The 22,134-nt window shown below is 45.3% G+C and overlaps 1 protein-coding gene across 1 annotated transcript; it reads left to right on the plus strand.

Moving 5' to 3' along the window:
• Positions 1-6,539: 6,539 nt before the first annotated feature.
• KRT38 (keratin 38) lies at positions 6,540-11,518 on the plus strand. Its single transcript, XM_003279423.4, has 7 exons — positions 6,540-7,456; positions 7,644-7,726; positions 8,529-8,685; positions 9,028-9,189; positions 9,269-9,394; positions 9,572-9,792; positions 10,347-11,518. Exons 1-7 carry the CDS (start codon positions 6,965-6,967, stop codon positions 10,474-10,476), a joined length of 1,371 nt encoding a protein of 456 aa, XP_003279471.1. The 5' UTR covers positions 6,540-6,964; the 3' UTR covers positions 10,477-11,518.
• Positions 11,519-22,134: the final 10,616 nt, after the last annotated feature.

Below are 22,134 nucleotides of genomic sequence, written 5' to 3' on the forward strand. Positions count from 1 at the left end.
TTTGTATTTTTAGTAGAGACAGGGCTTCACTTATGTTGGCCAGGCTGGTCTTGAACTCCTGACCTCAGGTGATCCACCTGCCTCGGCCTTCCAAAGTTCTGGGATTACAGGGGTCAGCCACTGTGCCTGGCTGATGTTCTTTTCTTTCTTTTGTGCTGCCATATCTCAAAAAAGTTTTTTTTTTTTTTCCCCCAGATAATGATTGAAACAGAGGCAACTCTGTACGGGTGTCACTCTTTGTGGTAAAGTAAAACTAGAGATAATTATTAGATCATTTCAGACATGGAGAGATGCTGACAAGAGGGCTGCTGGGGTGGCTCTGCTGCTCCCCTGGGGTGCTGTGCCTGAGCAGTCACCATGCTGTGCTTCAGGTGGGCAGGACATTTGGTGGAGGGCTGAATGAATGCAGAGTCTGCTCTTTTTGTGTCCATAGGAAGCCTGCACTCTGAGGAGTGCAGGGGACAAGCTCCGGATTGAGTTGGAGACTGAGTCCACTGCGGACCTGAGCAGTCAGAGGAAATGTGGGGCCAGTATGAGGCCATGGTGGAGACCAGCTGCCAGGATGTGGAGCAGTGGTTCCAAGCCCAGACGAAGGGAGGCTGCAGAGTAGGGAGGACCCGGCGTCCACCTGGGCAGGGAGGTAATTGTGTCTCTTTGTGCTCCAGTCTGAAGGCATCAGCCTGCAGGCCATGTCCTGCTTTAGGAACTGCAGTGCTGTCATTTGGAGATCCTGGAGCTGAGATGCTCGGTGAACACCCTGGAGGTGGAGCTTCAGGCTCAGTACACGCTAGTGAGTCCCTCTGCATGTGTGGGAGCCCCAGCTTGGTTCCCACTGCCCAGGAGCAGTTCCTTTGGGTCAGTACAGGCCTCACTTAGATACCAACCAGGGACTCAGCTTAAACCTTGGTTTCATCTCCTTTGGAGGCACTTTCTTGTAGATGTGGATGGTGAGTGAATCAACATTAACTCAGGTGAGGGGGCTCTGATCTTAAAGGTCTACTGTGAAGAGGAGTAACACAGCATTGGTTCTTCTGGCTAAAGACAGCTAAAGGGAGTTAGATTGCTCTCTGGTCCTGGCACTGTCTTGGGATGTCATGATCTTAAGAGGCTGAGGGCAGAGATCCATGAATTTTAGCTTGCTTCTCCCTTTCCTTGGTATTATAGAAGGACTGTCTGTAGCACTCCCTGTGTGAAGCTGAGGACCACTACGGCACGGAGCTGGCCCAGCTGCAGAGCCTCATCAGCATCGTAGAAGAGCAGCTGTCCAAAAGTTAGGCTGACCTAGAGTGGCAGAGCCATGAGTACCAGGAGCAGCTGGATATCAGGGCCCAACTGGAGGGCAAGATCACCACGTACAGGAACCTTCTGGGGAACAAAGGTTGCAAGTAGGTGTGATGTCAAGTAGGGTCTTCATTGAAGACTATCAGTGTTGCAGTATCTCCAGGTAGACCGATGAGGGACTGATGTATGTTTCACAACTGTCCTTACTATGTGAGGTTGGCATTGCTGATGCTGTTATTGCAGACAAGGATATGGGGCTCAGAGAATAATTAGTTTGCCCCCAGTCAGAGAGTTAGTAAGGGGAGAGGGACATAAACCATAGCTGGGTCTGTGGATGAACTGTCTCCACGTGCATCTGCTGCAAGAGGCCATGTAATCCATATACCACACCCGGAGGTCAAGTGCAAGAGTGCTCACATGACCTGCACCCCCAAGCCCCACATAGCAACACTTTCTTGAGCTCACCCTACATACCCACCAGAGGCTGCCAGGGCAGCAGCAGATTCTGTGCACAGGGTGGGTTGGAACCCTCCTGTCATTGCAGATGAGAGGGAGGCAAGGGAAAGAGACTCACCTGCGGCTGAGGCCCACCTTGTAAATGGCTTACCTTCGAGAAGAGGCGGGGACCTTGTGGCTCTGCAGCTTCTCACAACTTTGACTTGTGTTTTGATTTTCAAGGAGTTTGCTCAGTGGGGCCACTTTCTTTCTTTAATGTTTAGGAAACTGCATCTTCTGGTTCCTGGGCAATGAATTAAATGAAGTTGCTTATTGAGAGTGTGACTACTTTTTCAGGTTATTTCAATGGTGAATATCCCGTGTGATGCTTTAGAAAAAAATTTTATCGTGTATATTTAGAGTAGACAGCAAGAGGCTGGGTGTGGTGGCTCACGCCTATAATCCCAGCACTTTGGGAGGCTGAGGTGGGTGGATCATCTGAGGTCAGGAGTTCAAGACCAGCCTAGTCAACATGGTGAAACCCCATCTCTACTAAAAATACAAAAATTAGCTGGGCGTGGTAGTGCATGGCTGTAATCCCAGTTACTCGGGAGGCTGAGGCAGAAGAATTGCTTGAACTTGGGAGGTGGAGGTTGCAGTGAGCCGAGATCACGCCACTGCACTCCAGCTTGGAGTCTAGAGTGAGACTCTGTCTCTAAAAAAAAAAGTAAAGATAAAAATAAAAAATAAACTATACAGCATGATGTTATGGGATACATATATATAGCAAAATGGTTATTATAGTGAAACAAATTAACATATTCATCATCTCACATAGTTACCCATTTCTCTCAAGGGTGACTTGAGAGAAGCATCCTGCATTGCAGAGAAGGGTTGTTCCCAGTGATGTGCAATCAAGCTAGCTGGTTCTGCCCTTTCCAGAGGCTGCCTGAGTTTGCAGCTGGGACCGTGGGTCTCTGGGGGGAAACCACAGCATCTCAGTGACTGGTGAGATGGTGAAGCGGTTGTGGGTGGCACCATGGCCATACTGCCTTCCTCTTTTCCAGGGGCAGGTCTCTTGCCTGTGTCATCAAATGTGATCTACTTTTGGTTTCTCTGTTGGATTTATATAAAAAATTACTGTGTAAGAAATGTACTGTCATGATTTTTGTTTTAGAAAGTGGGATCAAGTGGTATGCTGGAGCTAACTCTTACTAACTCACAAGAGCTGATTTTTCACATCTCTTTCCAACTCCACATTCAGTGACATCATATTGTTTGCTTGAAGTTGGCTATTGTGGGAGTATTTACACCACAGAAATTGGCCTACACTACAAACTGGAGGGGTTTTCCCCCCAGAGAGCTAATTTGCTGGCATATCTCTGGTTGTGTATTTATCCACATTGCTGAAGAATCTATGATTTTATTTCATTGGTTCAGCATACAAATATCTGTGCTTGGTCCTACTATGTTTCTCATTGCCTGATTACATAATTAAACACACGTGGACTCAGAACCTACTCTGTAGCCGGGCTCTATGCCGGGGTCTGGGGATGTGGAGATGAAAGAGGAAAAAGCAATGAGACAAACTCCCTGACGTCCTGGAGATCCCACGTCCATGGTGGGGAGCTACCACCTCTGATACAGCCACAGTTTCCCAGGGTGAGAAGAGTGTGTCAGCAGAGGGAGAGCGGCCTACCTGGGAAGCCAGAGAAGACTTTGCAGAGAGCATGAGTGAGCCCACACAGCTCAATCTATCTGTGACAGAGAACGGCCACTGAGCTGTTTCAGACTCAGGATGTTTCATAATCACAGGTTTGTAATGAGCAACAGAAAGCAGTGTTTTCAATATTTTCCACCACGAGGATCTTTGACCTATGCCAAAGATCTGTTTTTACTCTGGTTGAAACAGAATTCTATATTTTCTTCCCTTCTTAGGGTCTTGCTTCTCAAAGATTTTCCAACTCTTTCTAATTCATCTTCTGGAGTATCTTCCCTCACTATTGCTTACCAGGGCAGGGTGAGCCTCCTGAGCTACTCTCCAAGTGGGTCGATTGCAGTGAAGCCTGGAGCAGCAAATGATGCCATCAGAGGCAAGTGTGAGGCTCACAGGTCCCAATGCATGGGCCCCGGTTTCTGTGCCTATGTGCAGAGGTGGAAGCTCGTGATTGTCATCCACAGGAGAGGATAGCACTTGTTTCCCACACTCATGCCAACACTGTGTGCTATTATCCAACTTAGCAAAACCTGATAAGAAAACAATATCTCTTTAGTTTGTATTTCTTAATCACAAATGAGCATACATTCATATATAGATAAAATCATATTTAATTTGAACAGAAGGGTACCTTTTCCATTCATCAAAGCCTCAGAGTTGGATACCTAGAATAACACATTTATATGCTCAGCCTCTTCTCTCAAGAGTCTTCATGGTTTCCTGATCTGGGTTTGTTTGGGACACCATTTTCTGACACTCTGGAGATGTGGCAGCACTAGCTCTGCATATAGTACTTGTCATAAATCTTTGCATTCACTGCAAGGTGTGATGGGTGACGTTGCCACACAGGGCACAACTCCCTAGATGCTTCCCTGCATCTTCCAGCAGTAGGAGCCATGACACAGAAAAGATAAGCTTTGAGTTAGGCACAATCTCCAGGTGCTAGCCTACAGCTCCACACCTTTCTCTCCCACTGGTTGAGATATGCCCCTATGTATCAAAATTAGTGAAAATGGCATTCCAAGACCACAGCTCCTCACCTCCATTTGCAGTAGACTTCATGCCTTCAGAGATCGGCATGTCTAAAGTCAGAATCCACACAGACAATGTTGTGCGCACAGGTGAATGAAGGAGAGCGGCAGGCTCCCATCCCTCACACTCTGTATTCATCACTTCTTGTTACTGAACCTGGCCTCGTATTCAGTCACCAGGGGCCACAGGGACTCTTTTTAAAGGGTTGGGAAGGAAGAGAGTCTTAGGATCCCCACCCGCTCCTTCACCTCCTTTGAGAAAATACAAATCAGGGGAACAAAGAGATTTTACAAAGGGCCATGCAACATCAGTGTCATTATGCAAAACAGTACAAGGTAGAAGCCCAAGCCAGGACCCAAGCCAGTTAGCAGAGAGGGGTGTCATCTGGACACACAAGGCTTCAGCAGTGATGAGTCATGTATTGTGAATGGACGAAATCATGGCTTTTAGCCCATGGAATGAATCTGGACAGAGGATAAAGCTAAAAGATGGGTGCTACTTAGCAAATCAAAGGAAATGACTTTAAAAGCCTGGCTCTCTGATTTATAGAGAAGCTTGTTGCTATGTGATGAGGTGGAGGAGAGTAACAAAAGGGTGTTTGAAGATGTAACATATGCAGATTGCACCCAGTGGCCTCTGGAGGATGGGACAGCCTGCCCTGGTGATGTCTCCCAGTGATGTTGTCTGTAAAGGGTTATTGATTGGTGAGCTCTGAATAACCCTTAGGTCAGTGCTCACCACTACTGACTTTCCTGAGAAACCCAATCTGGACTGAATTCTCAGATTCTGTATTTCTTCTTGATAGAGCTCCAATAGCCTGTGTTTCACATGTGCAAGTCTGATCCCTATAGAGTTGTATGTTTAGCTTTTGTTCAATGCTCAGGGGACTGGCAAAAACTCATTTTCCCAAACTTCTAGTTATAATCACTTTGGATTGTTCCACATTAGGTCTTTTTTAGTCTCAGGGGTCTATGTATCTACTGTCACAAATTTTGGGAGAAAACTTTTGGGATCTCAGCATTCATGTGTCTTGGATCCCTAGCACCAAGAACTATCTGAATGTGGAATGTGTAATGTAACCATTTTAGGGAGAGGGCTTTCCCCTGGCATCTTCTGATTTAGCCCTTGGAGAAACTGTTTTATTGTATTAAAACCTCCACATCTGTATTTTCTGAGATACAAAGGGAAAAATACACAACGTCAGATTTTTGTTTTACATCTTAATTTCAACTTCTTGCCTGGTTTCTAGGCCTTTGAATCCTTCTTAGTTCTAGAAATGACACAGTAGTTATCCTTGGGGTGGAGGATTTGGTGGTGGTCAAGGTGAAGAAACAGTTTCTGGAGTTGAAAGAAACTGATGTTGAGAATAGGCTTTATACTTTATAGTGAGGTTGATCTTAGAAAAATGTCCTCAATGGCTTATTTATTTATTTTGTAAAATTAAGAGTACCCACCTCCCAGGTTGGAAGTAAAGATTAAAAGGTATCATTGCTCAATCCCCTAGTTCATAGGATGAAGGCTCATGACTGACTTTAGAATAAAGGAAGCAAGGCATGAAGAGAGCCCACAGAAGCTCTGATCACTCAATGTCCTTTGACTTTCATGACGAAGTTCTTATTTGAGGTTCAGTAAGATTATTGCTCATTTCTTTTTGTTTGTTTCTGGCTTCTTGAGCTTGCCTTTCTTGGCAAAGATAAGCCATGGTTTTTGGAGTCATCCTCATTTTCATGAGCTTCTCGGATACCTTGTTTGAAACATCACCTCTACCCAAGTTACAGTTGTTCCCCAATGGCGGGAACTGTTCTGTGCTTAACCAACTATGTGTCAAGTGTCAGCAAGGTGCCTGGCATATGGGACGGAGCCAGGGGATGTGTTTTGAGTGAATGGATTCGTCTAAGTCTTGTTGCTCCTCAAAGTGAGTCTGAAAGGCAACCAACTAAAGAAAGAAGAAATGTAGGACTTCTTGATAACCCAAGGCCATAACATCCACCAGTACGAAGACTCAGTTTCTTCCCTGGATAGGGAAGGCTGGTTGAGTCTTAACCCAAGTGAGAACCATTGTCATCACAGGGGTTAGTCCTCCTGCTACACCACTGACCAACAGGAAAGTTTGTGTCTCCAGAGTGGACATATCCATAAAGAGGCCAAACCCAGTCAAGGTCTAAGCATGTGATGGCTATAACTTTGCTTCTTTGAAAAATAATAAAAAGCTTCTGACCTCCCACCAACAGCCAACCTGATTTCAAAGAGCCAAGAGGCATCTCAGATTCGTCAACATTCCTTTAATGAGCTGAGAAACTTTTCATGGTAAACTCAGCAGCTGAGTAACAGGATGATGGCACCACAACAGGTAGATAATCAAGGCAGGAGGTCAAAGCATTGGAGCCAACACCCACCCAGGATGTGGTATAAAAGAGCTGGGAGGAGAGGAGGCTTCAGTCTCAGTGGCTTAGCCTTCCCAGCTGATCTGAAGCTCCTGTGCAGCCTCAGCACAACACCATGACCTCTTCCTACAGCAGTTCCTCATGCCCTCTGGGATACACCATGGCTCCTGGAGCAAGAAATGTCTCTGTCTCTCCCATTGACGTTGGGTGCCAGCCTAGGGCAGAGGCCAACATTGCCCCCATGTGCCTTTTGGCCAATGTGGCACACGCCAACCGAGTCCGTGTGGGGTCCACTCCCCTGGGCCGCCCTAGCCTCTGTCTGCCCCCTACCTGCCACACTGCTTGTCCCTTGCCAGGGACCTGCCACATTCCTGGCAACATAGGAATCTGTGGGGCCTATGGCGAAAACACCCTGAATGGCCACGAGAAGGAGACCATGCAGTTCCTGAATGACCGCCTGGCCAACTACCTGGAGAAGGTGCGCCAGCTGGAGCAGGAGAACGCGGAGCTGGAGGCCACACTCCTCGAGAGGAGCAAGTGCCATGAGTCCACCGTGTGCCCCGACTACCAGTCCTACTTCCGCACCATTGAGGAGCTCCAACAGAAGGTGATGTGTGGGATCACTTGGGTGTGCTGGGTCTGAGATGGCAGAAGGCATGACAGGAGGAATCCATGTAAGGCTCCGAGAGCTTTGGGTTCTTGGTTTCTCTTGGACATGAGCATAGACACCACACGTGGAGAGGAAGCCTAGGGCATGATGCTTTGTGTGTGAACCGTCTTCCTGTTCTCCTCAGATCCTGTGCAGCAAGGCCGAGAATGCCAGGCTGATTGTACAAATTGACAATGCCAAGCTGGCTGCCGATGACTTTAGGATCAAGTAAGTCAGGTGGAGGAGGGCCAGGGTGACTCCTTCCCCATCCTCCATCCCGATGCCCAAATACTTGTTGAGTGAGGGAATCATTGTCCTTTCTTCCTTGCTAGATTCTCCACAGTAAAATTTTCATTACAATCAAAGCTGATGGAAGATGGAAGGGAAAACTCCTCATTAATCCAAGCATATATGTTTGTCCTCCTTCATTTATTTCCCTAAAATGGAGGATAAGGCAGCCTGAGTTCATTAACCAGGAGCAAAATGAGGTGATTTCAAGGATGAACTGAGCAAGACAGCCATTGGGTTTCATATGTAAGTCAGAGGAGTTACTTACAGATGAGTCTTTGTCCAGATTTAATTATGGAGCCCTAAGGTACCAGGTATAAGGTACCTATGCAAAAATGAGAGAGGGGAAGACAACTGAAAGCAAGGGATAAGGAGCCGCAGATCACGATCAGGCACCTGGCTATTGCTTATCTTTGGTAACTGACAGCCCCTGCAATGGCATGAGCGGTTGGACTGGATCCCAAGATGCATGATCTTAGGCAAGTCAGTTGATCTTCCTGAACTACAGTTGCCACAGAATACAATGGCAAAAATGTATATTGTACAATGTAGTGTTGTGATTGCTTCATTAGACCACGAGCTCTTTGAGAAGAGGGGCTGTGTCTAATTCACCTTCGAGGCCAGAGGGCTAAACAGAGTGAATAAATGAGGATCCAAGGTGGTGTGGGAGGTAGGAAGCCAGGGCAGCCAAGAGGAGCTCTTGGGAGCATTCTTTTTGACCTTGTACCTCCTGTGACGGAAGGCTGGAGAGTGAGCGCTCCCTGCGCCAGCTGGTGGAGGCGGACAAGTGTGGGACGCAGAAGCTCCTGGATGACGCGACCCTGGCCAAGGCCGACCTGGAGGCCCAGCAGGAGTCCCTGAAGGAGGAGCAGCTCTCCCTCAAGAGCAACCACGAGCAGGTGTGGCCCTGGCTCAAACTCCTGGGGAGGGCGCTGGGCAGACAGGGGAGCTCCCTGGCCCCAGGGCTCTCAGAGCATTGCCTGGGTTCAGCTGGCATCAGGATGCAAGGCTGAGGTGGGTCTGAGGGTCCACAGGGCCTCTGTGGAAAGTGCAGACATGCCTTGGGCATGAGAAAGGTGTCCAGGTGGGCTCTCCCGAATGCACTCTGGGCAAGACTTTCCCATTTGCTTGTGTGTGGGACTCCCCTCCTACTGCTTGCCAGGGATGGGGTCCTGGTGCTGTCTGCTCCATCAAAGGCTTTCTCCTCACGCAGGCTGTCTGTCCCTTCCTCCCTTCTGCAGGAAGTAAAGATCCTGAGGAGTCAGCTGGGGGAGAAGCTCCGGATCGAGCTGGACATTGAGCCCACCATTGACCTGAACAGGGTGCTGGGGGAGATGCGGGCTCAGTACGAGGCCATGTTGGAGACCAACCGCCAGGACGTGGAACAGTGGTTCCAAGCCCAGGTGAGCAGGGGGTTACAGAATAAGGGGGTACTTGGCCTCTATCTGGGCAGGGAGGTGACCGTGTCTCTCTGTGCTCCAGTCTGAAGGCATCAGCCTGCAGGACATGTCCTGCTCTGAGGAGCTGCAGTGCTGCCAGTCGGAGATCCTGGAGCTGAGATGCACAGTGAATGCCCTGGAGGTGGAGCGCCAAGCCCAGCACACCTTGGTACGTGTCCTTCACCCTCACTGCACTGCAAATGCCCCGTGCCATGGCCAAGTAGCATTTTATTTTGGAGGTCTCACTACCCAGGTTTCTCCCACCTGTTATCACCATCAAAATTTGGGGCATGTAGCAGTTTCCCTGGCGGCCTTGCATATTTTATCCCCTTATTTCCCACTACAGAAGGACTGTCTGCAGAACTCCCTGTGTGAAGCCGAGGACCGCTTTGGCACGGAGCTGGCCCAGATGCAGAGCCTCATCAGCAACGTGGAGGAGCAGCTGTCCGAGATCCGGGCCGACCTGGAACGGCAGAACCAGGAATACCAGGTGCTGCTGGATGTGAAGACCCGGCTGGAGAATGAGATTGCCACGTACCGGAACCTTCTGGAGAGCGAGGATTGCAAGTACGTGTGATCTGGGCAATTCCTGGCCAAATTATTTACTCAATTCTGATGAGGTCCTCAGGGCAGCAGAAGGGCTGTCTCTACGTAGAATGAGGCTCTCTGTGCGCTCCTTTTCAGTGAGTCATTGCCCTGTCCTGTACACTCCATGTGGTTGACAGAGTGAAGGGAATGACCATTCACTTAGAGGACATTTACCAGGTCTCCACGGGGGCTGCTTGGGGTAGCCATGGACTGATGAGAGTAGACACAGGGTCGCTGCTCAAACAGGAGATATGTCTATAGATCCAGCAGATTTTTGGACTTGCTTTTCTTTTCTTAAATTCTTCCTAGGAATTTTTATTCTATAGGATAACTTTAATCATGGAAGGCATTTTAGAAACCACTTGTCTAGTCTAACCCTGGAGGTGCTCACTAGGTGCTAATGGTCACAGGGTCCAGCTGGGTCCATGTTCTGTTGTTTTGCAGTGGGGACCCCTTCCTCATGTCCCCACATGGCACTGAGACCCCATTCATTTCTTGCCTCTCACTTCCCTCACCTTGTTGTCTCTCTGCAGACTCCCCTGCAATCCGTGCTCCACGCCTCCCTCCTGTGCGACTGCCCCCTGTGCTCCTCGCCCAAGCTGTGGCCTCTGCACCACCTGTGGGCCCACCTGTGGAGTCAGCACCACCGGAAGCCGATTCTGAATTCCGGTGGACCCGCGGGGGCTGGCTAAGGCGAGGGATACCCAAAGAGAGATGCTTGTTATACCTTTAGAAAATCTGGCTTCTAACTTTCTGTATGTATAGGCCTGTCCAAAGGCTGTGAGATACCAGGGACAGTGGAATCTTGATGGAAATCCTTCCTTTCCTGCTCTTGGTTTTCCCAGGTGAGCTCTATGCCCTCAGTGGCTGGACTGCAGCCACCCATGGCGGCTCAGAATATCTGGATTGGAGAGGCATAAGGTTGAAAAGCATTTTGGAGTAGGAACACAGCATGATTTAAAATTGCACTTGCACTTCAAGAAGACCAACTCTAACTTGAAGTTTTTGTAGTTTATGACAAAGGAAGTGAAGAACAGACTTCACTGTCTGAGATTTCCCACATTTCTTGGGTTGTTTCTAACACTGGCAGCCTGGATTATGGCCCCAGGGAGAGGGAAATAGAACCAGAATTGTACCTGACCCTGTCTTTTCTAATTCCCTTCTCCTATGCTCCTGCCTCCCTACCTTGGAAGCTGATTAAGTGGAAACTTTCCTTGTATCAAATTCTGAGTTTTCTCTACTTCAGGGTTTCTAGCTTTGACAAAGGACCAGGCTTGCCTTTTCTGTGGCAACACAGCCTCTTACGTATGGCTTCCATAGCTTCTTGCTATGTGAAAGGAACTTTCAGATTAAGAAATTTCTCTTTTTTTCTCTATAAATTCTGACTCTCAAGACTTGTCTGGCTATAACCCCTGTCCCTGTCTAATTCTCCCAGTCTAAAATCTGAACAATGACTTCATTTTTTTCTAGTACTTTCTCCTGAAGTATTGAAACCTATTGATTTAATGGGTAGAGATTTGCTAAGTATGATGTGCTTCCACCTCTTCTCTTCATACTCTCTACCTTCCTTACCACGATTCAGCCACACTGGCCTTTCTGTTCCTTGGACATGCCTGGAGACCTGTCCCTGCTCTTCCTTCTCTCTGGGGTGCTCTTCCCCCTCCTTATAAATGTTCAGGTCAGCGGAAATGTTCCTTCCTCTGAGAGCTCCTGCTTGGCCACCAGCCTAAAGGACTCACAACCCTGGCACTCTGTCCTGCTCATTAGCACCTCCAACAGCTGAACTTGCCTCTGTATCTATTGTTTTCCCAATCAAAATGCTTACCCAAGATTAGCAATTGTTCATTGCTGCATCCCCAGAGCCTAGCCCACTGCTTGGTACATAATAGATGCTTAATAAATATCTGTTGAAAGAATGAACACGTCTCGTCCTGACTTTATCTCTCACTCGTTGTGGGGTTTTCGAATCATCACTTCACATGCCTAAGCCTCAGCATTTTTTTTCCTGAGCTAAAATAGGGATAATGTTATTGTTCATACTTATATCCCAGATCTGTCATGGATTCTAAGATAACAGAAATAAAAATACCCTGAAAAAGAGAAAGCACACAAAGAAACCTCACCCAGAGCCAGTATTGATTGTATAATGTTTAAGGAGTGCAGGGACTGACCCACATGGCCAGGTTTAAGGGCCACCCATGACCTCAGGCTTCTTCTTATGGGCAGGTAAATAAATTTCCTCTAGCATCTAAATTTAATCAGAAACAAAATGGTGCACATAACAACTTGCTTCCCAGAGCAAACTGTATTTGAGTATTTGCATTAGGCCAAAGAATGAGAAAACTTTGCTTTGAGGGGCAGAACCTTCTAAGCAACTCCTTTCTATTGAGTCCATCTAAGGAGAGAGGACCCACTTTCGTGGGTGGTCTTGTTTCCATTTTTCCCCTTTGGGTTCACCAGGGTTAAAGTGATGGGAGAACACACCTCAGTCTTGTGAGGCACTCAGTAATTCCAAGGGCCATTATGATCCCTGCAGAACTTCAATTTGGAGACTTGAGGGGAATGCAGATTAGGCCCATTTGTGGTCCTGATTTCTGAATGTGATTACCAGCTATTTTTCATTGGAAAAACAGCTCAAAGTTTAGCCTCACTCCTCATCACATCTTGTAGCTTCATCGGAGAAAAAGCAACCGGGGAAATGGAGGAGTGATATGGACCGCTGATGTCAGAGTAAAGGCATGGTTCAAGCCACCCTCCTTTCCTAGGGAAGGAACTGTCTGGTTGCATTTGGGGGCTTCAGCTTGCCATACTAAATGTGGGCCTGGTGGTAAGGCGTGTCTTTCTGGAAGACCCTGTCGTGCTACCATGCCATTTTGTCTGAAGCTAATTGACTAGCCTATGTTACGAAGCAATAACAGGAATCTTTCAGGAAACTGGCTTTTTTTTTTCTCTCCTTCATGATCTGAGCTAAAAAGCTCCTTCTACAGGGGTGACTTTTTCTGAGAAGAGAAGCAAATGAACGTGGGACCTGTTGTGTTGATGTGCCCCTTGGAGACGCTGCTTTTTAGGGAAGAGTCTCCTGCTTCAGGCCAGCCTCAGCCTCCTGACTGTACCTTGGTAGATTTATTTTTATTTTATTTTTTTTTGCTCCTCTCACACTTTAGTGAGGAATTTGACCGCAATTCTAGTATAAAGGTTTCTTGCCTTACTACGAAAAGCAGCATCTACATCACCTGGAGACTGCTTTTGCGGTCTCTCTCTTTGATTGTTAAAATAAACATTTGAAAGTAACTGCATAGTTTTCAAATGGAGTTTTATAGAGCAGTGGTTTCCTCCCGCCTGGTGTTAAAGGCCATCTCCTCCCTCTGAAAACAGAGTGCCGCACTACAGCACTCTTGTAGGGCAGACATCATAACCGCTTCTAAGAGATGAAGTTCACAGAGGTTAAATAACTTGACCGAAGATATGCATTTAGCAAGTGTTTGAGCCAGGACTTGGACCTAGATTGCTCTGGCTGCAAATCAACTCTTACTGTATCACATCACCTGAGTATCTCACCTGTGTTCCTTCAAGTGGCTCTGAGCTGCCTTTTAAAGGGAGATCCTGCAATGTGAGCCTTGGATGCCCGTGTTTCTCAGGGTCACCGACACAGTGTGATTTGGAAAGGAGACAGATGTGGGTTTGTTTAGCACAAGACTTATAGAAGGACAGTTATAAAAGTCAGTTTCCTGAACCAGCTACCCTACCCTGAGCTCATTGCTACCCAACTGTTGCTAAGGGCTTTGTCTGTGTTGAGCATTTCAAGGGTCAATATCAGTGTCTGAGAAGGGTTAAACACCGGCTATCAAAGGCACAGTGTGTCATTAGCAGAGAAGAGCTCTTCCCAGTGATGTAAAACCAAATGAGCTGGCCCTTCTCTTTCCAGGGATTGCCAGCGCGAGTGGTGGGATGAAGCAGTTGTGGGCTTTAAGGCGGCCAGACAGCCAATTTATATAATTCTCTTCTTTTCATAAAAGGACATAGGTTAAATGCAAAGTTAAATGTGATCTGCCTTTGAATGTTCTGTAGGACTTTTCATATAAATAAATTTTTAAATGAAAACAAGTCTTGCCTTAATTCTGACTTGATTTAGCACCACGGAGTTTAGAAGTCAGGGACTTTGTATCATTGGTGCAACATGCTATGGTTTGGCTTTATACTATGTCTATTCATGTACGCATGCAGGCATTCCCTCAGCACACAGTTACTGAGTATCACCATGTACCGGCTACTGTGAAGGATAATACTGAGTATGATTTCCTCTAGCGCTGAGCTCATTTAGCCACTTCTGTTTTTATTGATTGAGTGCTTTGTTATGTCAGGTGATGTACTGGGAATTACAGAGATGAACAAGACAAGCAGTAAGACAAAATTCCTGCTTCCAAGGGACTTCCAAGAACACTAACAACAGAATGAAGAAGGTTACATCAAGGTAAACTAAAGGTCAATGTGAGTAGAGAGAAGAGGAATTGATTGAATGCTCAGTGAAGCTGGAGAAAGCTTCCCCTTGAAGGCATCTCTTGAGCTGAGAAATATAAACTCTCGGGTAGACTTGACCTTCAGAACCTTTCAAAATCAGAGTATTCAATACTACTGTATTTTTTTTTTTTTGAGATGGAGTATTTCTCTGTTGCCCAGGTTGGAGTGCAGCAACGCTACCTTGGCTCACTGTAACCTCCACCTCCCGAGTTCCAGCAATTCTCCTGCATCAACCTTCGGAGTAGCTGGGACTACAGGCATGTGCCACCATGCTGAGCTAACTTCTGTATTTTAGTAGAGATGGGGTTTTGCTACTACTACTACTACTACTGCTACATGTTGGCCAGGCTGGTCTTGAACACCTGACAGGTGATCTGCCTGCCTCAGCCTCCCAAACTGCTGGCATTACAAGTGTGAGCCATCAGGCCCAGCCACAATACTATTGTATTTTTAATGAAGAAAATGAAACAGGGTTGTCAGTATTTCCCTATTTTACTGCGCATAATTCATGAAGTGGGCCAAATAAATAGTTCTACAATGGCTTATTCAGAATTTAATATTCTCCCTAATTCCTAAATCATTCACTCTTCAAGTTCCAGGATTGTGCTTTTCTCCTTTCTATTAACTGCACCTTTGCCCCATGATCATCCACAGCTTAACACCCATAGGAAATGGTCCCCTGAAGGACACAGAGGAATGGACTGAGGGGACATTGAGGGGAAATCCATAGGCTGAAGGAGGCACAAAACAGTAGAGATGGTTCCTGGCCTAACACCCCAAGGATTTCTATAGGGTACTCTTATACTTTTTATCCTTATACTTCTGTCTAGGTAAGTATGTCTATAGGATAAATTCCTATAGGCGGAAATTATTGGTCAATAGTGTATGAGTGGGCACGGTGGTTCACGCCTGTTATCCCAGCACTTTGGGAGGCCAAGGCGGGTGGATCATGAGGTCAGGAGATCGAGACCATCCAGGCCAACATGGTGAAACCCCGTCTCTACAAAAAACACAAAAATTAGCTGAGCGTGGTAGCATGTGCCTGCAGTCCTAGCTACTCAGGAGGCTGAGACAGGAGAATTGCTTGAACCCGGGAGGTGGAGGTTGCAGTGAGCCGAGATCATACCACTGCACCCTAGCCTGACAATAGAGTGAGATTCCGTCTCAAAAAGAAAAAAAAGCATTTGTAATTTTAACAGATACTGCTGAACTATTTTGTAAGGAGGTTGCACAACTTATTCTCCCCCTCAACAGTGTATGAAAGTGCATGTTTTCTATATTTTGCTACAATCATGACATTAATCTATTTTGTTTTATTTTACTTTATCATAGAAAGAACACCTAACATGAGAGCTACCCTCTTAATAAAACTTTAGGTGTACAATAAATTACTGTGGACTCTGGGTATAATGCAGTACGGTGGATCTCCAGGCCTTACTCATCTTGCTTGACTGGAACTTTATGTTCATTGATTAGTAACTTTCCATTTCCCCTTTTCCCACAGCCTCTGGAAACCACCATTCCACTCTTTGATTCTATGAATTTGCCTATTTTAAATACCTTGTATAAGCAGAATTATGCAGTATTTGTCTTTCTGTGATGGGCTTATTTCATTTAGCATACTGTCTTCAGGGTTGAATCTGACTATTTTAGATACCTCATATAAGCAGAATCATGCAGTATTTGTCTTTCTGTGATTGGCTTATTTCATTTAGCATAACATCTTCGAGGTTTATTCACATTGCATATTGCAGAATTTCCTCCTTTTTAAAGGCTGAATGGAATTCCAGTGTTTGCACATACCAATTTCTTTTTCTATTTATCTGTCAACGGACATTTAGGTTGTTTCCACATTCTGGCTGTTGTGACTCCTGCTGCAATGACCACAGGAGTGTTAACATCTCTTTGAGATCCCGATTTCAATTCTTTTGGATAAATACCCAGAAGTGGGATTGTTGGATCATATGGTAATTCTAGTTTTAATTCTTTGAGGAATCTTCATACTGTTTTCCATAGCGGCTGCGTCATTTTGCATTTTCCCAACAGTGTGCAATGGTTCCAACTCCTCTATATCCTCACCAATACTTGTTGCCTTTTTTTTTTTTTGATAGTAGCCATCCTGAGTGGTGTGAAGTGATGTCTCATGGCTTTGATTTGCATTTCCCTTATGGCTAGTGACTTTGAGCATTTTTTCATATACCTGATGGCCATTTGTATGTCTACTTTAGAGAAATGTCTATGGAAGTCCTTAGCCCGTTTTTAAATTAAAAAATTTTTTTTTTATTTTTTACAGTTGAGTTGTAGGACTTCTTTATATATTTTGGAGGCTAACCCTTTATCAGATATATGATTTACAACTCTTTCTCCCACTCAGTAGGTTGTATTTTTACTCTGTTGTTTCTTTTGCTGTGCAAAAGCTTTTTAGTAAGACTCAACTTCTAATCTTTGCTAACTTAAATAAGTAAAAAATAAGTAATTTAATAAGCATTTTTGAATTATGAATGGTGTAAGCATGTAAACACACCAGTAAAATCCATTAAAAAACACAACACTTATTTAGTGCTTACCATGTACTCTGTGCTAGACACTATTTTATGTGATTTACAGGTATGATTTTTTTAAAACTTAAATCCATTAGCTAGGTGCTACTGTCACTCCATTGTGCATAAGCAGAATTTGAGGCACAGAGAGATCAAGTCACCAGCCCAAGTTCACACAGCTAATAAATGATAGAACCAGAATCTGAACCCAGGCAGGCTGGATCCAAAATTCATTGTCTTAAACCTCTGCTATGCTGCATTAAAGGATTTTGTAATAGGTCTTGGTATGAGGTAAATAAGGGGAAATGTCCTGCCTTAGCATGTATATAAAGAAACTCTAGGATCAGGGAACAAAGGGGAGGGGAAATGAAGATCACTTTTTCAGTATTTAGTCTCTGATGACCTTAAGACCTGGGATAAGAATAAAGCAAACTAGGCAGGGCGCTGTGGCTCACTCCTGTAATCCCAGCACTTTGGGAGGCCAAGGTGGGTGGATTAACTGAGGTCAGGAGTTGGAGACCAGCCTGGCTAACATAGTGAAACTCCATCTCTGCTAAAAATACAAAAAATTAGCCGGGTGTGGTGGCATATGCCTGTAATCCCAGCTATTCAGGAGGCGGAGGCAGGAGAATCTCTTGAATCCAGGAGGCGGAGGTTGCAGTGAGCTAAGATCAGACCACTGCTCTCCAGCAGGGCAACAAGAGCAAAACTCCATCTAAAAAAAAAAAAAAAAAAAAGAATAAAGCAGAATAATAATTTAAAAAAATACTTAAAATTAAACCAAAGTTTCCCAAGTAACTAGATTTTAAAATCCTATTTAATAGAAAAGAAAATGGTGACTTTTTTTTTTTTCAAAGCCTACTGAGGTGGACTTTTGAAATGATAAAGGTGTTTCGGGGTATCCTTCCTCAGACTCTGTTTTCACCCAGCAAGTCTGAGAGCCTTGCAGGCACAGTGGTATCAGGACATACCGCTGGTCGTGGTTTGCAGATGTTTTCCCGGCATAATTCACATCAGGATGTGGTATGTGGGCAGCCCCTGTTTCCTTAGGTGTCTTCAGAATTTTTCCTCTGCAGCTGGAGCAGGTAGTTGCAGATTAGACTCACACCCTGTGGGCCACCCAGTGCCTCTGCTTCTCTCTCACTCAGAGATGCGTCAGAACGGTCAAACTCAGAGATGCGTCTGCACCGTGGCACCAAGTGATGCTCTTCTGAACCCAGTGTTTCCCCTCTGCCTGAAGACAGATTACAGTTCAAAATCTTTCACTCCTGAAGAAAGAAGAGGAGGCCCCTGTGAAGGAAGGCAGGCTGCAGGACTACCTCTCTTCTCTCTTCATCTCTGATACTTCCCTTCACGCAACGTGGCATACATGCTTGTTTTCAGGGGCCGGGAACTCTTTTTAAAAAGGAGCAAGAGGGCCGGGCACGGTGGCTCACGCTTGTAATCCCAGCACTTTGGGAGGCTGAGGTGGGTGGATCACGAGGTCAGGAGTTCGAGACTAGCCTGGCCAACATGGTGAAACCCCCTCTCTACTAAAAATACAAAAATTAGCTGGGTGTGGTGGTGGGTGCCTGTAATCCCAGCTACTAAGAAGGCTGAGGCAGCAGAATCGTTTGAACCCAGGAGGTGGATGTTGTAGTGAGCCGAGATCGTGCCATTGCATTGCACTGCAGCCTGGGTGATAGGGCGAGACTCTGTCTCAAAAAAAAAAAAAAGAGCAAGAGGAGGCTCATCTGATCATCTGTGATGTCAAGGATGGGCTCCTTCCCACCTACACAGCTGAGTACATCCCAGACTCCTGCCTCATGCCTTCCACCTACTGCCCGTTCCTTTGAGACCAAAGAAAATCAGAAGAGCCCTCTGCTTTACAAAGGACTAGGCAGTGTCTATGTCATTATGCAAAATGGACCATGCAGAGCCCAAGCCAGAGACACAAATCAAGCTTTGGAGAGGCATGTCAGGATGCAAAGGATGCAAAGCTTCAGATGTGATGCTTAAGAATTAAGAAGTGTCATATGTTCTGAGACAGAAGGAACCATGATTTTAGCCAATGGGATAAAATGCTGTCAGAGGATAGGGTCAAGAGAGGGTTCCTATTTAGCAAATTAAAGGGAGCAATTTTAATGCTTCAATTCTCTGGATTATAGTGATGCTATGTGTTGAGGCGGAAGATAGGAACAAAGGGGTCTTTGAAGATGGAAAATGCAGATTGCACCCAGAGGCCTCTGAGGGATGGCCTGGCAGGGAGAGGCCCTCTAACGATTGCCCTAGTAAAGAATGAGTCATGGCTGACCTCAGGGCCGCTGGAGCCACTGCTGACCCAGAGTGGGTTTTCCTCTTGGGAAGAATTCCAGACCCCTTATTTCTCCTTGAGAGAATTCCAAGAGCCCAGGTTTCATCAACACCATCATCCCCTGACTCCCTTGTGGTTTTCATGGGGATGCTTGTTCAACTTTTTCTCAGAGCAAAGATGTATTTATGCTCTTTAAAAATATATGCACACAGTTTTATACGTAATGCGGCATCACACCCTGTAGGGCATTTACTCTTATTTTATACATTCAGATATGTTTTTTTTTTTGAAACACTTCTTAAGGATACACAACAGCACAGAGAAATAAACAGGAACATATTCAACAATTACAACACATGGTATGATAAAGAATATAAAGTACTAGTTTCCTTTCAATATTTCAAGAGATACGTATATAAACTTTAAAAAAAATGCTCAACATCACTAATGATCAGGGAAATGCAAATCAAGATCACAATGCGATACGACCTTACTCCTGCAAGAATGGCCATAATCAAAAAATCAGAAAACAATAGATGTTGGCATGGATGTGGTGATCAGGGGACACTTCTACACTGCTGGTGGGAATGTAAACTAGTACAGCCACTATGGAAAGCAGTGTGGAGATTCCTTAAAGAACTAAGGGTAGAACTATCATTTGATCCAGCAATCCCACTACTGGGTACCTACTCAGAGGAAAAGAAGTCATTATGCGAAAAAGTTACTTGCACACACGCATTTGTAGCAGCACAATTCACAATTGCAAAACCGCAGAACCAACCCAAATGCCCATCCATCAGTGAGTGGATAAAGAAACTGTGGGCCGGACACAGTGGCTCACACCTGTAATCCCAGCACTTTGGGAGGCCAAGGCGGGTGGATCACCTGAGGTCAGGAGTTCAAGACCAGCCTGGCCAACATGGTGAAACCCCTTCTGTACTAAAAATACAAAAATTAGCCGGGCATGGTGGCGGCACCTGTAATCCCAGCTACTCGGGAAGCTGAAGCAGGAGAATCTCTTGAACCTCAGAGGTGGAGGTTGCAGTGAGCCGAGATGGTGCCACTGCACTCCAGCCTGGGTTACAAGAGTGAAGCTCTACCTCAAAAAAAAAAAAAAAAAAAAAAAAGAAAGAAACTGTGGTACACATATATGATGAAATACTACTCAGCCATAAAAAGGATGAATTAGTGGCATTTGCAGTGACCTGGATGAGATTGGAAACTATTATTCTAAGTGAAGTAACTCAAGAATGGAAAACCAAACATCATATATTCTCAGTGATATGTGGGAGCTAAGCTATGAGGATGCAAAGGCATAAGAATGATACAATGGACTTTGGGGACTTGGGGGGAAGGGAGCGGGTGAGGGTTAATAGACTACAAATAGGATGCAGTGTATACTGCTTGGCTGATGGGCACACCAAAATCTCACAAATCACCTCCAAAGAACTTACTCATGTAACCCACCTGCACCCCAATACTTATGGAAAAAAACCCCACCACTTATGGAAAAAATACCACCTGTACCCCAAGAACTTACGGAAAAAAAACCTAAACTTTTTTTTAATAAGTAACATCACAGATGCTCACATCTTCACATGCTTTTAAGTATTATTTGTACTCAGTGTAAGGCTATTATCATTTTTCATAGATAAAGTTTTTTTTAGCTGTGTAACAATGCAATTTGTAATCCATTCAAATAAATTCAACCCCAAAGTTTTTGCTTCCCAGCATTAAGACCTGCGCCCATTCGTCTTCTAAGATTTTCTAAAACTTGTATTTCAGGGGAAAAAAGTGTAGCTGAAGGGAATGCATATTTGATGCATATTTGGCTACACTATTTCTGTTTACTGTATTTTGCTTCCCATTTTATGTCTAAATCCTATTTTTTTCATTTAAAATCTTAATGATGGCTCATTTCCAGTATGTCAATTTCAAAGACTTAAGGTTTTGCTACTAGTATCAGCCATTTACTTTCCCACTAACTGGGTTTTTTTTTTTTTTTTTTTTTTTAAAGAGGTTATTTATACTCTTTTAGAGCTTGTCCCATGGTCCTTCTGGTTTCCCTCTACCACTTGGGAGGGATGACTCCTGGCCACACCCCCATTGGTTGACTTGTTCTCCAGCTCTACTGGAAATCTCTGGGATTTGGGATATACAGCCAGAATGTTTCTGTCAACGACAGACCACATATACGGGTGGTGGTCCCACAACATTATAATGATGCTGAAAATTCCTATTCTCTAGTGATGTGGAAGTGGTTATAATGCTGTAGTGCAGTGTATTACCTTTTCTATGTTTAGATACACAAATACTATCGTGTTAATAATAGTTGCCTATGATACTCAGTACAGCAACATTCTGTACTGGTTTGTAGCCAGGCGCTATAGGCTGTACTATACAGTCTAGGTGTGTAGTAGGCTCTACCATCTAGGTTTGTGTGAGTTCACCCTATAATGTTTCCACAATGAAGAAATCTCCTAACGATCCATTTCTCAGAACGCACCCTGTCTTAAATGATGCATATGTTACAAACTAGTGTAACTTTTTTTTTTCTTTTTTGAGACAAAGTTTCACTATTGTTGCTCAGGCTGGAGTGCAATGAATGGCACAATCTTGGCTCACAGAAACCTCTGCCTCCCGGGTTCAAGCAATTCTCCTGCCTCAGCCTCCCGAGTAGCTGGGATTACAGGCATGTACCACCATGCCCGGCTAATTTTGTATTTTTAGTAGAGACCGGGTTTCTCCATGTTGGTCATGCTGATCTCAAACTCCTGACCTCAGGTGATCTGCCCGCCTTGGCCTCCCAAAGTCTAGGGATTACAGGCGTGAGCCACCGCGCCTGGCCTAGTTTAACTTTTTAATGTGCATTTTCTTGTCCTCACTGCCGTAGTACTTAAATCTTTTCCTTTGCTGGAACACAAAGACCTTCAGTAATTTTCTTTTCACCACACTTTCTTGTCCAGTAAC

Source organism: Nomascus leucogenys, unplaced genomic scaffold, assembly GCF_006542625.1.
Source record: "Nomascus leucogenys isolate Asia unplaced genomic scaffold, Asia_NLE_v1 Super-Scaffold_285, whole genome shotgun sequence".
Classification (NCBI taxonomy): Eukaryota; Metazoa; Chordata; class Mammalia; order Primates; family Hylobatidae; genus Nomascus; species Nomascus leucogenys.

Coding starts and splice junctions, on each gene's coding strand:
- KRT38 (XM_003279423.4), top strand. CDS start 6,965: ATGACCTCTTCCTACAGCAGTTCCTCATGCCCTCTGGGATACACCATG. Junction 9,190..9,268: donor AACAGTGGTTCCAAGCCCAG/GTGAGCAGGGGG, acceptor TCTGTGCTCCAG/TCTGAAGGCATCAGCCTGCA. Junction 9,395..9,571: donor GCCAAGCCCAGCACACCTTG/GTACGTGTCCTT, acceptor TTCCCACTACAG/AAGGACTGTCTGCAGAACTC.